The sequence below is a fragment of the Anopheles ziemanni genome, chromosome 3 (genome assembly GCF_943734765.1).
Source record: "Anopheles ziemanni chromosome 3, idAnoZiCoDA_A2_x.2, whole genome shotgun sequence".
NCBI classification, from domain to species: domain Eukaryota; kingdom Metazoa; phylum Arthropoda; class Insecta; order Diptera; family Culicidae; genus Anopheles; species Anopheles ziemanni.
In genome coordinates this window covers 41,613,601-41,626,671 of record NC_080706.1, presented here as the reverse complement: position 1 = coordinate 41,626,671, position 13,071 = coordinate 41,613,601, and the positions used below count along the sequence as shown (strand labels likewise).

Sequence of the window (13,071 nt, the reverse complement as noted above, 5' to 3'; positions counted from 1 at the left end):
TATACTGAATGCATAATCATCAAGTCACACTTTGCTCAACCATCCCGTGGATTCCGTTCAAAACAACCTTCGCCCAACCATGCCTGGTCGGTATCGTACAATTATATCGACCCATAGGAGATAAAATGTTACCGTTACACTTATTAGTAGTGTACACACGATCCCTCAGGAGATCCACCGGTGCATAGCTACACACGGTTGTAACGGATTTTACGTCTGATTTGTCCGTATTGGTTACAAGCCGGCCACTGGAACCGGTTGTCGATACCGACGATATGATCGCAAAAGAGGCGCAGAGAGACGGCAATGTTGCTAGATTCCGCCCGGTTCGTTAGTTGATCTAATCATCAGGCAGACCAGCGGTCGCAACAGGAAGGGACAACTTTGTGGGCTGTTTATGTTAAAATTTGCACCATCGGCATGGAAAACCTTCTATCTTGGCCAAGGAGGACAAGCTTAGAGCAGATTGTTAAAACCATGGCTTCTTCTTGTGCACTCGATTCCATTTAGTAGATGCAAACCATAACTTCGATCGTGAGCTAAGGTGGCTTAAATAGGAAAAAAACATAGGCTGGATTGGTATTGCGTAAGGTCCGTTGCAGAATGGTGCAAAAAACGCGGAAGGATGGAAGCCTCTGTGGCTCATCGAATCAATTTCATAATTGGTGTGCCTCTAGTGCACCGGTTTTGCAATCGCTTCCTGTGTCCCTGTTGCCCAGTGTCCGTGAGGGGTTTCAAATTATAACGGATTTATGTTTACCGGTTTTCTTATTTGTAAATGTCCCTATCCGGGACGTATGAATGTATGCTAGAGTACGCTAGTTTTGCACGGCCGTACTTTTCCCGTTAGATAATAGGCAATGTTTTTATTTCACACTCATTCGTACTCAAACTCCAATCCGCTGCCCCCGAAGTGTTCCTCGATCCACGCGTCGAAACGGGCGGACGTCGCTGCATCCATGTGGTTTTTCCAGTCGCCTATCTCACCCTTTCGTATGAACTTCACACCAGCGTCTTTCTTCACGATCGGTGACTCCTTCATCAACGGTTCCAGATTGACGGCCGGATTGCGCTGCATACGGTCAAATTGCAGATGCTCACACATCCGCTGCACTTCGTCTTCCGTCAGCTCGCGCCCAAACTCCAGAAATTGCGCACAGCGGCGTATCACTTGCGGCAGGTTGCGCTTCATGTCTTCGTACTTCAGGAAGAGGATGTTGTCTTGGTTGCGCCGCTTCCAAAAGGCGAGCGCATGGGCCCACATCGGGCCAATGGGAGCCTGATCGGCCAGGAAGATGTCACAAAGCTCCTGGAAGGTTCCCTCGGATCGATGGATCAGCTGGCAGTAGTAATAGTACGACACGCACAGGTCCTTCGGATTGCGCACGACGTAGATCATTTTGGGTCGCACCGTGCCCAGCTCGTGGGGATGCAACTGCCAAGGAAGGTGACATTTGATAAAGCGCCTTCCGGGCATCTGACGCACACACTGCACCGAATCGATCCGTTCGTGACGACTGCCGAGAAAGGATGGGGAGGGTTAAAACATGTTGCCTCTAAGCGCCCTCTAAGACGAAAACTTACGTCACGGTATCTTCCACGGTGTGATCGTCGGAAAAGATGGCCGACAGTTCGAGCAGTGGCGTCCGGACCTGCTGCAGCTGATTTCGGGCCCCTTCGTAGTCAAGATTGTTACCGAGCAGCCACACCATTTCCTGTGCCCAGGTAGATCCCGCCCGCGGGAATGACATCAGCCAAACATCATCCGAACGGATCGGTAGCGTACGAATGGATTCACCCAAGTCCACATACTTCTGGGGCATAATCACCTGACCCGGGTTCACCTCAACGAAGTGGTCCTTACGGCCGAAAAAACGGTCCAGCCGTTCCTTTATTTCCACCGGAATCGGTCGATACTCGATGTCCATTGTGAACGTTGTCGGGGAGGGATTTCTAACACATGGGCCACGGATACAACACCCGGTTTCTAACACGGCACAGGTCTTCTACCACAATTCACTTTCTCTGGCCATTCACCAGGTGTTACTGTGGCCGGAAATTGGCTGCACGGTTGCATTTATAAAGTCCCAGCCTAACACCGAGCCATTGGACCCCTTCTCCAGTGCGAAATCTAGGTGCAGGATAGCATCGGCAGCGGTTGCCGTAGTTGCACATGTTCCTAGAAAAGAAAGCAAACCTCGCACCGATGTTGGAGTGGGAGGTTAAATGGTGGAACGAGAAGTTGAACATCGGCCAGGGGTCCGGTGCATTTCCGTGTTTATGGCACTTGAGTAAAAGCCTTTTTTTGCGCCTATTAGGGCCGGAGAACCCAATGCGCAGTCGAGGAGGGATTATAATTTCACCCAACAGCTTCACTGCCGAAGGTTCGGTTGGGGTTGAACCGCGCCAATCGACTCAAATAAGCAAATAAACTGATCGTGATCGCCGAGGTTTAATTGAGTGCGCCTCAGGCCTGTTGGTATTCTCCTGGTATAAGCTGCTACTACTATTGGTTGACGACGGAGCAGATTATCTAATGTGATCGTAGCGCGCAAGCGGAAGAAGGCTACTTTGTTGATGCCAACTGAGCAGAACCTGATCAGTCATTTAATAGTTTGGTGCAACGAACTTAATCGATGTATTTTTAAATCGACTAATTTGAACATTTAAATACTAATAGTTTAATTTTTTAGTCCATTTGCTCCAAATATTACTAGCAGTTAATTATTTTTCATGAACTCCCTGTTTATGTGATAAATACATGTTGGGTAACAATTATGATTCGTTCATGATAGTATTTATGCTTTTTGTCTTTCTCTTTTCTTAAGATTTCTATTCTTGCATTACAATATGTTAGATTGTTTTTTAAACTAAATTTAGTAGAGTCACCACCCACTTTAGAATTAACAAGCAATTTTTACAAATTGTAAAAACAAAATAATTTTTGATGATCCTTTAATCCAGGGATCAACATCAACCTTTCACAAAAGTTTCATACACGCATTAAACGGATATTTATCTTTGTATAACGTTATAATTAACATTAAAATAATGTTTGCAAATTATCCGAAATGGAAAAAACGCACATCAATTATGTACAATAATATTTCAATATTTTAATCTTAATTTAATTTAATTTTAATTTAAGTGATAATGAGAACAAATGGGCCAATAGAAGAAAATAACCATGTTGATTTTGATTATTTTGTGCATAGTTCATATTTCATTTAAACTTCATAAAATAATGGTTTCCTTGATCACTGCTTAATCCATACGTTTGTACATTTCCTACCATCTTTAAAATCAAAGAAAACCACATTTCTTGTGCTACCCCCCAAGGCTATTGACCCTTCGAAAACGACCATCTTCGCAAGTTCTCAGTGATCAAAAGCTTGCATATTCGAAAATATCACACATATTTCAACTTCCTTTTAAATACTTCTCCCATTTCTTTCTTCCCATTCACTTGACATTTATTTCCTTCACCGTTACCTTCTTTCAGCCTTCCCGGGTCGTACTTCCTTCATCCCCGCTGGACGGGATTCCTCAAGATTATCATTTTCAAACCCGATTTGTATTCCTCCGCCCGAGGTGGCATGGTTTGGTGCTGCCCAAAAGGTTGCGGCATCGGTTCGTTGTTGTGCTGGCCTCCTTCTGGTCGGTTGTTCCCGGTCATTTTCGTTATTTCGCTTTGGTCTGTTGTGTGCGCGCCTTTTTGACCTACTTCTTGGGGATAGATCGGCGAAGCTTCGAACTCGCCAGAAAATCACCCCAATCCTCGGTCGTGACTGTGCACCCCTCCCCTAGCGCCGGTGGGAGTAAAAGCGTCGATCAGTGCTCGCACCATGGCCATGGTCATCGGAAGAACATTCTCTTGACGTGAAGTTTAAGGCTCTCCAAGTTTGAGGTTAACGATTGTAGTTTAACAAATTTTCCTTTCTCTTTATATTCATATGCTCTTTCTTTTCTCGCCACCCTGCGTCCTATTTGTGATATAAACACAGAATTGAATTACATTTAGCAATGAATCTCCGTACCATTCGTCGGCGCGCGCGTGGCCTTTCCCGTAAGAAAACGTCTTCACGACGGCGATGACAAACACCGTAAAGGCCGTTCACTGTGACCCATTTGCGGATTCTGGCACCTCGACAGGTTTCGGTGGGCACTTCCCAACCACCAACACACTGCCTTCGTCAAGCAAATCTACCCGTTGTGGCAGTTCTTTCTTTCGCGTGTCTCATGAATTATGCAGCACCTTTTGTCTGCGCTTGACGGTGACGGAGAGTTTCATTTTTTGGACGGTGAAAGTATGAGAGTTTTGTTTTTCTTCTTACCTTCATCCCAAGGGTCTCTCCTGTCTACCTCGGAGAACCCAGCACACCCGCAGAAAACTTCTTGGATTCTGTTTTTTTGTCTGCAAATCTCTCCCATCGGGTTCCTCGCTTAGGTGCGCATTGAAGTTACTCTGGTTACGCGCGCGGCGTTGAGTACGAATAAATCGTTCCAGTTGGCTCGGAACGTTGCTGCAGGTTTGCCACCGCGCGTTGCTTCATTATCACCCACGAATTGTAGGCAGGGGTAGCGGATGTTGTTTTTTTAAACCATCGCTCGCGGTCTGCTGGCCGCATGACGATTCGCAAAGTGGCACGGAAGGAGGGCCGCAAAATCGCACGGTTCTAGCCCACTGACTTGGCTGCTGCCGTTGTTGCCTGGTGGAACTGATTCGTTGTGTACCCCCGGATCGCCCGGTCGGTTTTCCACCGAGCAGGCACGGGTAAACTACCCCTAATCGCTTCTAACCGAGAGCAGCCCTCTTGAAAGCCCCCCGCAGGATAGACAAAAGACACGAACGTACGTTAAGAATTACTGTTATAAAAATATGTATTTCCTTCCACCCTCCGGGCTGGTTCCCTGTTCATCACCCATCATCGCCGGGATCCTCAGCATAAGAAGGCGGCAGGTTCGGACTGAAGAAGGCAATGGCAGAAGAGGCCCCCGGCCTTCTGGCCCGGTTACATTCATACACGCACACAACCTGTTCTAGCGCTTCGCTTCGTTTCGTGCCGTTTCGTCTCGATGCCCGGCAATGACCGCGCCGCCCCCTGCTTACCTTCGTTGCCGTCCCTCTACACAGCGTTTTCTTCGTCATGCATTTCTTTCACTCCTTCTTCGGCATTAGCACCTTTCTTCTGCCTCGCGATGACTGTAGCGCTTCGCTTCTCTCTTCCATCCGCTTCCCGTTGGGTTTGTCCGTGAAGCAAGAGAAAAAGAAAACGATATCTGCCAGCGAGCAGCGGATCGAGGCCGAGATCTTCTCGAGGAACGTGGCCATTCCCTGGGCCATTCAGTTCTGTGCCGGATTTCAAGCTGAGCGCTTGTGTGTACTGCCCGCGATCCAAACGAGCGAGTGAAGGAAGGAAATAAAGCAGCAGAAGAGCTGTGGATTTTATAGGACTGTTTAAGGCCTTTTTTAGGGCAGACGGAATCCATCCGGTTTCAGTAGTTTCAGTATGTGCTAAGATTTCTGCCAAGCTGGTGAAAAACGAAATTTTCGGCAAACAAAATGGTGATTGTGAAAGGAAAATATCTGTGCATCGTGTCGCTGGTGATCTTCTCGATCAGTGGGAGCGCGTACACGACGCAACGCACGAATGCTGCGGCAAGCGACGAAGGTAGCCCGTTCTTGGATATGGCGTCCGAGTTTCTGTCCTCGTTGGGCAATCAGCAGGGAGCGGGAGGTGGTGGTGGTGGTGGTGGCGGGCTCGGAGGTGCCGCAGGACTCTCCGGAATCGCATCCATGCTGCTGCCCCTGATGGCGAACGCCAACGGTGGTGGTGGAGGTGGAAAGGCCAACGGAAACGATGGCATGGGAGCGATCCTCTCGGGTATTGGAAGCATGCTGGCCGCGAACGGTGGAGGTGGTGGTGGTGGAGGTGGTGCTGGGTTCGATCCGGCACTGATCGGAAACGTCATCCAAATGTTTGCCGGAGCGGCCAGTTCCGCCGGTGGAGGCGACGAGGCGGCCGATGAACCAGTCCGTCGCCAGGGCGCGGGTGGAAAGCGCCAGAAACGGCGGGCTTCGGCGGAGCAAGCGGGATCGAACCCGCTGGTGGACACGATGCTGTCGATGGCCTCGAGCTGGCTGGCGAACTACAACAGTGCCGAGCATGATCAGGACCAGCCGGCCGCGGGTGGCGGTGCGGACGCGCTCGTCAATCTGCTTCCGTTGGCCGTTCAAGCGTTCCAGTCGTTTACCGGACCGGAGATGCAGCGCACGCAGGAGAAGCACAAGGATCACTCGTGGGTGCTGCCACCGTTCCTCGAGAACATCCACGTCATGTGGGACCAGTTCACGCAGTCCGAGCTGGCCGAGGCGCTCTGGGCCAAGCTGGGCCTCAACGCGGTCTTCAAGGGCTTTGTGGGGCGCGACGGTAAGCTGGACTACGACAAGCTGTTCCAATCGCTGCAAAACCAATCGTTCCGCCGGCGCTGGATCAAGGCGGCCACGATCTACCTGGCCGAGTGGGTCAACTATATCGCCAACCCGGAAGTGTACCAGAGGTGAGTAATCGCGGAGCGGGCGGGAAACCCGTGCAGAGTCGAGTACCGTTACCCGGGGATGACGTGGTGTGCGCACATTTGTGCACGCAAGAAGTAGGTCATCCGGCGTATGACTCAATCTCTTTTACCATTGGTTCATCGACAAATTTTATCATGTCGCCACCAGGTACATTGGCACCGGACAGATGATGGCCAACGGATTCCTACAGTCGCAGGGCTACCCGAAGCAAACGTTCATCGATATTAACCGACCGAGTGAAACGATCTCCAATCTGATCGATCACGTCGCGAAACGCCACCTGGCGGTAAAGATTTCCTCGGTGCAGTACGTGAAGCCAGCCGTCAACTATGTGAAGGATCTTCTGAAGCTCGGCAAGGCCAAACAGTTCCTACAGCAGTACAACGTCACCGAGATGACCGACAAACTCACGGATACGCTCAACCTGGAGGTACTTCACTGTGTGCACTGTGCTCAAGTTCACCTGGATCTTAACGGATTTCTTTCATTTTGTCCACCCCCTGGTAGGTCATCGAACCCGTCCTGAAAGTGCACCGTGCGTACCGACAGGCGATTGCCAACCCGCACTGCGATAAGTACATTCTGTGCGAGATCAACTCGCACGATCCGAACGAAAAGCTTGGTCTCGGTGGTTTCAAGCACGGAGTGACCCGGTTCGGCAGTATGGCTGCGGCTTGGTTTATCGCGCAGGAAACTCGCACCCCCTTCTGGACCCTGTTCGCCAACATCAACGATCCGCACCACTGCGACATCAAGCATCCGGTCGACTGTGCGGAGTATCACGAGAGTGAGGATCGCGTCACGACCGAATATCCGCACAGTGAGCTATAAAACAATGGCCGGAGGCCTGTGCGGTTCGAGGGGAACGTGAGTGTCGGGAAGTGGCCGACGGGTAGGTTCCCGTGGTGGTCTTCCGTTGTTAGTTCCGTGCTGTTCGGGTTGGTTCACGGTTCAAGGGCCAGGCTGAGGCACGGAAGCCGTAAAAAAACACGCACCCAAACGTGATTGTTGAAACAAAATGCACAGAAAATCAGGTGATCTTCGTCGGTAACGTCGCCATCAGCGGAGCAGCAGTGCAGTGTGTTGTCCTGGGTGGTTGGCAAATTACAATCGAACTGTCTGGCCACGCATGGTATGCATGGGGCGAACGTGTCATTAGTATTAGCATAGTGTAGCGTAGGGTTATCTTCCAGCTTTTAGTTAGGGGAAAACGTAATATTTTTAAATAGAGAATCAAATGATCGAATCAACTGCTGTGTAAAGCGGATAAGGTCAACGTAACGGTAAATTGGTACACGGACAGACGACGGTATGAACACTTACGGCACACTGATCATTCCATTAACATAACGGTCAACGTAATGTGTTGTTTTGAGCAGCATGCTGACTACTTTCTGCCCGAACCGCGATCCGATATTCACCGTTGGCTTGACTTTAGCCGACTGTTGGAGCATAACCTGACTTTCCACTGCAAGGTGTAGGTTAAGCTTAGTTTATCACTGCAAGTGCGCAAACGGCGCGTTATAGCAGAATCTTTGGGTGCTTATGAATCTCTGGTTATGTCTGAGTAAGTGGTGTGATTAATTTTCAGCAGCAAACAGTGTGAATGGATGTGTTTGGCCCCCGGCAGGTTTGAATGTCGATTTGTAAACCGTCCTGCTAACACACTGGACGAGATAGATGACCGATACACTGAGCGACGTTATTAAAAGGGCGAGATCACAGCCAAAAATATAGCAAAAACAAGGAAAGATAAATAACACAATAAATATGAAACGAAACAACAACCATCAAGATTACTTGTATGCTTTGGTGTGCAGGCTGAGATTCATTAGTATAATTGTTTGGACATTTAGTATATCTTATGTATTGCACTTTGGTGCTAAGGCTCGCGTGACCAGTGGGACGGAATTAGATGACTTCAATTAGTGCGCTTGACCGGCTGGAATGTTAGAATGGTTGGTGTCGTTTACTTTTTGATGCTTTTACACACCCAATCCATTCCCTCCTGATAATTTGTTGGAGCAGGGTTTGTAACAGTGGAAGAAAACCAAGATATCCATTTAGATTGTGTGAAAACTTTCTTATGCTACTCTCTGTATTACCTTTACTCCCGTGCCTTGTAGCGCAGAGCAGCCCTGTATTTGCCAGGTACGGTCGGCTAGTTTGACCAACTTCAAACATTCTGCTATCTCGGAAGCCTTGAGGGCACCGACGATGTCTTGCTTGTTGGCAAACACCAACAGGGGAACGGATTTTAATTTATCATCCAGCAGCAGCTCTGTTAGCTCGTCCCCAGTCTCTTCCAGCCGCTTTCGATCACTGGAGTCGATGACGTAGATCAGAACGTCGGTGTTTTCGAAGTAGTTCTTCCAGTACGGCCGTATTTTACTTTGTCCACCTATGTCCCACACGTTCAGCTTAAATCCCTCGGAAACGACTGACTTTATGTTGAAACCGGCCGTTGGCGTCACCTGTGTCACTTCCTCCGAGGCGAGCTGCTTGAGCAGCGTAGTTTTTCCGGCATTGTCCAGCCCTAGCAAAAGAATGCGAAGTTCCTTTTCCGGTGCCGATCGCAGCTTACGCAGAAGAGAAAGCAGCCCCTTGTACAGTTGAATAAATGAAAAAAATACCACACAAAGTTCACAATAATTCCAGATATTATGCGTAACGCAAACTGACAAATTTAAAAATGTGATTCAAACCAAGGTTACTATAATAGCTGTTCGCTGAGTATTACTTAGTTCCAGCAACCTTGATCAAAATGCTGTAAGTGCCGCTGTCAGTTTCTTGCGACTCCATAAACAAACTGGTTGCCCGGGAAACGAATCACAAACAAAATAGAAAATTTCCTCCTGATATTGCAGCAAGCCAGGTACAAATTAAACTTTTTAATTGTGCCAAATTTGAGGTAACGTTTTATCTTCTTGGAATACTCACCATTTTAAGTGTCGGTGGTGTGTGTTGTAAGGCAGAAGAAGTGTTCGAAGTTCGCCAAAGTTAAGAAAAATGTGTAGAGTAGAGGAGTGAAAACAGCAATCACACAGATGTCTTGAATGTTTTCTGTCATTCGCTGCAAGATTACTACAATGAAGCAACACTGCAAAGTGAATATGATTTTGTCTCAGTTACCTTGACCAATCGCAGCTTTCAGTTCATCAAGGTTACTAGAAACAAAGTTTAACGGCGTTACACCGTTACGGCGATGTTTTCGATGTTTTCTATGATAAAAGGACCAAAAATTTCTGCAAAACTTACTATGAAGACTAATCGAACGTAAAACCATCAAATTGTTATTGTGAGTGCGATAGCTAGAAGTTACTTTAGTTATTACCGAATCAGTCTAAAAAAATTGAAAATTTTGAAATGCGTAATTTGGCCATTTTTTTATTACCTTTTGCAAGAGTGATGGGAAAAGAATGATTTATTAAATGAAATTGAAACTAAAAGAATGAACACGGGTGTTGAATTATATAATTACTCCACTTAGCCAGTAAATTATTTTTCAACTTTAAGCAGTCAATTTTAACCGTTTCTATGTTTTAGGTTTGATGATTGATGATGGTCAACACTACGATTAAAATAATTTGAAAAAATGGCTTGTCGCATGTGGATAGAAGGTTTGAATCCCTTCCAAGCTGATGCAAACACGTCGCTCAAAGGTATTTCAAATCAGTTGATCATCTCGAGTATACTTACGTACCTTGTATACGTATATACTTACAGTATACGAGTATACTTACTCAAATCTAACTATTTTTCGTTTTTATCGTTCTCTGCTGGTCACCTCTTTTACTAATTTTCCCCCTAGAAATCGACTTATGCACCCTGCTTGGAGTGGAAACAATTTCATCAAGAATGCTCGTCAGGTTCGGTCCATTGTATGCCTTTATCGCACTGGAGAAAACATTGTACACTTTCAGTGTTGTGATTGATCATCGCAAAACTAAAACTTTTGATGCTGACATCGTTTCACTGGCCGCCAACAGTAAGCACTGTTTGGTACTGTTATCCTCCGGACGATTATTCAGGTACAATCCTCTCGAAGATCGTTTGATGCCCTTAGAGTTTCTCGGTGTTGAAAGGGTCAAGGACGATCAAGCGATCGAATCGATAACACATCTGGCCGGTGGAGAGTGCGTCACAGTGGCATGCACTTCGCTGAACGCCGTGTATAATATCCCCAACAAAACGGTCACCATGCCAAAGCACGTGCGCATACGAAAGGTGGTAGCCGGTTTCGAACACTGTCTTCTACTCACCACCAACGGGGATGTCTACAGCTGGGGGGGTGGATTGTAAGCATAATCGCCTTCTCATTTCGGTTTTGTTCAACAATTTGACGCACATTTTCCCTTGCAGGCGCGGTCAACTTGGTAATGGTGAAATAGTAGCACCCCAAGATACGCCGCAACTCGTTGAACCGCTCGCCGGGGTGAAGATAGTGGATATCGCTGCCGATGGGTGGCACTCGGCGGCAGTGTCCTCGTTCGGAGATCTCTACACGTGGGGCTGGAACAATCAGGGTCAGCTCGGTTTGTTGGATCCAAAGCATGACGGCCATGTGGTGACCCAACCGCAGTTGGTCACTTTTCCGGACGGGGCTGAACTGACGGTGGAAAGGGTGCACTGCGGTATTGGACACACCGTGGTGGAGGCGACGTATGTAGACGGCGGTACTAGAGATGTGCTAATTGCTGGTTGGAATTTGGTGGCGCGTTTCGATTATCAACGACCGACGCATCGGCCGAAGTTTACCGGCTTCCGGAAGCTGAATCTACCCGACAAAGCCGAAAGATCTTCGCTCGCAGTAGGGGCGGGAGCAAACCAGATTTACTTCCTGCATCAAGCCAAAGCCGAATAAAATGCACCCAGAGAAACCGAAAACAAAACCAAAGCAAAATGTTTATTACACAATCCTTGACCCGATTACGTCGATGGCTTGCAGGCGTAAAACGTCGAAAGAAAACAAGGAACGCTGTGACCCGGTGCGAACGAAGTGATACTTCATCTCGATACATTTTATGGCAGCCCGTTTTGCCGGTTTTTTTTTTTGTAGTAGTATGCCCACGGAAGTCAGTCAGAAGCTCCTCCGAAAACGGACGCACACATAATCGTTTCGGCATTGAGGACGACGAAATGACGCTTGCTTAAGCTCGCACCCCGCGGGAGATCTCCGAAACGGCTTGGGTACAAAACGCTCGTCTTCTCGCTTGTGGTTGCCGGTTTTCGGGAGTCACTGCGGGCCGAGTGCAACGGGTTGCTTCATGTCTGGGATGTTCAAGGTTTTTCGGCTGGCTGCAGCCAAAAAACCGGGAAAAAATGAGGTCACACTTCGTTGTCTGCAATTGCGATGGTACACGCAAGCTGGAGGATGGCGGCTGGAGGATGGCGCAAAACGGACGCGGTGCATTTTGGCTGCACTTTTCGACCGACGCAGCGGAAACCTTATTATTGTTAATTTTGTTTTATTATTATTATTACTCTTTACAGCAACTCTCTCGCGTCTGCAACGCTTTCGCCGAAATGCATCGTGTAATGGGAGGAAGAAACATGAACGAAAAAGAAAAAAAAAATAAGTGCAACCAACGATTACCAGCAGAACGTACAGAACGGTCGAAGGGAGACAAAAAGGAAAACGAAACTGCACTGCACTCACATACATAAACAATTGCAAGACGCGCTTCTTGAGACACAGACAAGGACCGGGGTTGAACCCTCGAAAAATTGAGAGTGAAAATAAGATCAAGGCCAGCCAGTTGCTTTCCTGCTTCCACCGTACCGGCGTCTTCCGCTTCAGCGTCTTCCGCCGTTGCAGCGTCGGACACGTTCCCGGTGCATGCGCGAACGCGATGCAACAACGCCTGCGTGGTAATATGCGTTTCGGGCGCAACCCGGGAAGATGCGGTCGCTGCGAGGACGAGGACGACGGTGCAACTGACGCCCGGTCTGACGGAAGAAGACATGGAGCACGCAGCAAGAGCGCTTTTGTCCAAAAATATAGAAAAATTACGAGCATGCGTTTCGGCTGGCCAGGGGAGCAAAAGAAAATCGAAATTCGAATTGTGGCAATTGTGGCTACAACGAAAAGACAAAAACCCGGTTCACCTCGGTTCCGGCGGGTTTGGGGAGGCACTAATTTTTAGGCCCACTGCCTGGTCCGTGTGGCCTCGATCTTTTGCAGAACCACCCATCCTCGGTCCCGTGTGGCACGCTCCGGGATGGAGCACTTGGGCCGGTTTGGTGGCCGGTGGTGGCCATTAAAATGTTACGGTCCGTGACCAGTTTCACTTTTTTTTGTTAAACGCACTCGTAATCTTCGTCACCGGGCCCAGGGATGTGCATGTGCAGCGGGTGCATTTTTGTTTTTCCCCCAAAATTTCTTATTCTTTAAACACCGTTTATTTTTGGACAACCCGAACAACCGGACAATGGCAGCGGCCGCCGGACTCGGGCGCAATTAGTGCAGAACAAATTGAGCGATTCTGTAC

The 13,071-nt window shown here is 48.2% G+C and overlaps 4 protein-coding genes across 4 annotated transcripts; 2 read left to right on the top strand and 2 right to left on the bottom strand.

Moving 5' to 3' along the window:
• Positions 1-877: 877 nt before the first annotated feature.
• LOC131288115 (luciferin sulfotransferase) lies at positions 878-1,928 on the bottom strand. The gene is made up of 2 exons (XM_058317226.1): positions 1,585-1,928; positions 878-1,517 (listed from the first exon to the last, which is right to left on the bottom strand). Exons 1-2 carry the CDS (start codon positions 1,926-1,928, stop codon positions 878-880), a joined length of 984 nt encoding a protein of 327 aa, XP_058173209.1.
• A 3,635-nt stretch (positions 1,929-5,563) lies between these two features.
• On the top strand, positions 5,564-7,411 carry LOC131287884 (uncharacterized). Its single transcript, XM_058316976.1, has 3 exons — positions 5,564-6,561; positions 6,728-7,010; positions 7,088-7,411. Exons 1-3 carry the CDS (start codon positions 5,564-5,566, stop codon positions 7,409-7,411), a joined length of 1,605 nt encoding a protein of 534 aa, XP_058172959.1.
• A 994-nt stretch (positions 7,412-8,405) lies between these two features.
• On the bottom strand, positions 8,406-9,382 carry LOC131284748 (ADP-ribosylation factor-like protein 3). The gene is made up of 3 exons (XM_058313608.1): positions 9,335-9,382; positions 8,686-9,183; positions 8,406-8,588 (listed from the first exon to the last, which is right to left on the bottom strand). The coding sequence occupies exons 1-3, from the start codon at positions 9,380-9,382 to the stop codon at positions 8,550-8,552; spliced, it is 585 nt and encodes a 194-aa protein (XP_058169591.1). The 3' UTR covers positions 8,406-8,549.
• A 793-nt stretch (positions 9,383-10,175) lies between these two features.
• On the top strand, positions 10,176-11,444 carry LOC131288341 (uncharacterized). The gene is made up of 3 exons (XM_058317465.1): positions 10,176-10,242; positions 10,392-10,878; positions 10,943-11,444. Exons 1-3 carry the CDS (start codon positions 10,176-10,178, stop codon positions 11,442-11,444), a joined length of 1,056 nt encoding a protein of 351 aa, XP_058173448.1.
• Positions 11,445-13,071: the final 1,627 nt, after the last annotated feature.

What these genes read in the sequence shown, in the direction of transcription:
- LOC131287884 (XM_058316976.1), top strand. Translation starts at nt 5,564, where the DNA reads ATGGTGATTGTGAAAGGAAAATATCTGTGCATCGTGTCGCTGGTGATC. An exon ending in AACCCGGAAGTGTACCAGAG is followed by an intron (nt 6,562 to 6,727) that starts GTGAGTAATCGC and finishes TGTCGCCACCAG; the next exon opens with GTACATTGGCACCGGACAGA. An exon ending in CGGATACGCTCAACCTGGAG is followed by an intron (nt 7,011 to 7,087) that starts GTACTTCACTGT and finishes ACCCCCTGGTAG; the next exon opens with GTCATCGAACCCGTCCTGAA.
- LOC131288341 (XM_058317465.1), top strand. Translation starts at nt 10,176, where the DNA reads ATGGCTTGTCGCATGTGGATAGAAGGTTTGAATCCCTTCCAAGCTGAT. An exon ending in TGCAAACACGTCGCTCAAAG is followed by an intron (nt 10,243 to 10,391) that starts GTATTTCAAATC and finishes TTTTCCCCCTAG; the next exon opens with AAATCGACTTATGCACCCTG. An exon ending in TACAGCTGGGGGGGTGGATT is followed by an intron (nt 10,879 to 10,942) that starts GTAAGCATAATC and finishes TTTCCCTTGCAG; the next exon opens with GCGCGGTCAACTTGGTAATG.
- LOC131284748 (XM_058313608.1), bottom strand. Translation starts at nt 9,382, where the DNA reads ATGGAGTCGCAAGAAACTGACAGCGGCACTTACAGCATTTTGATCAAG. An exon ending in CTTACAGCATTTTGATCAAG is followed by an intron (nt 9,184 to 9,334) that starts GTTGCTGGAACT and finishes CAACTGTACAAG; the next exon opens with GGGCTGCTTTCTCTTCTGCG. An exon ending in TACAAGGCACGGGAGTAAAG is followed by an intron (nt 8,589 to 8,685) that starts GTAATACAGAGA and finishes ACAAATTATCAG; the next exon opens with GAGGGAATGGATTGGGTGTG.
- LOC131288115 (XM_058317226.1), bottom strand. Translation starts at nt 1,928, where the DNA reads ATGGACATCGAGTATCGACCGATTCCGGTGGAAATAAAGGAACGGCTG. An exon ending in ACCGTGGAAGATACCGTGAC is followed by an intron (nt 1,518 to 1,584) that starts GTAAGTTTTCGT and finishes CTTTCTCGGCAG; the next exon opens with TCGTCACGAACGGATCGATT.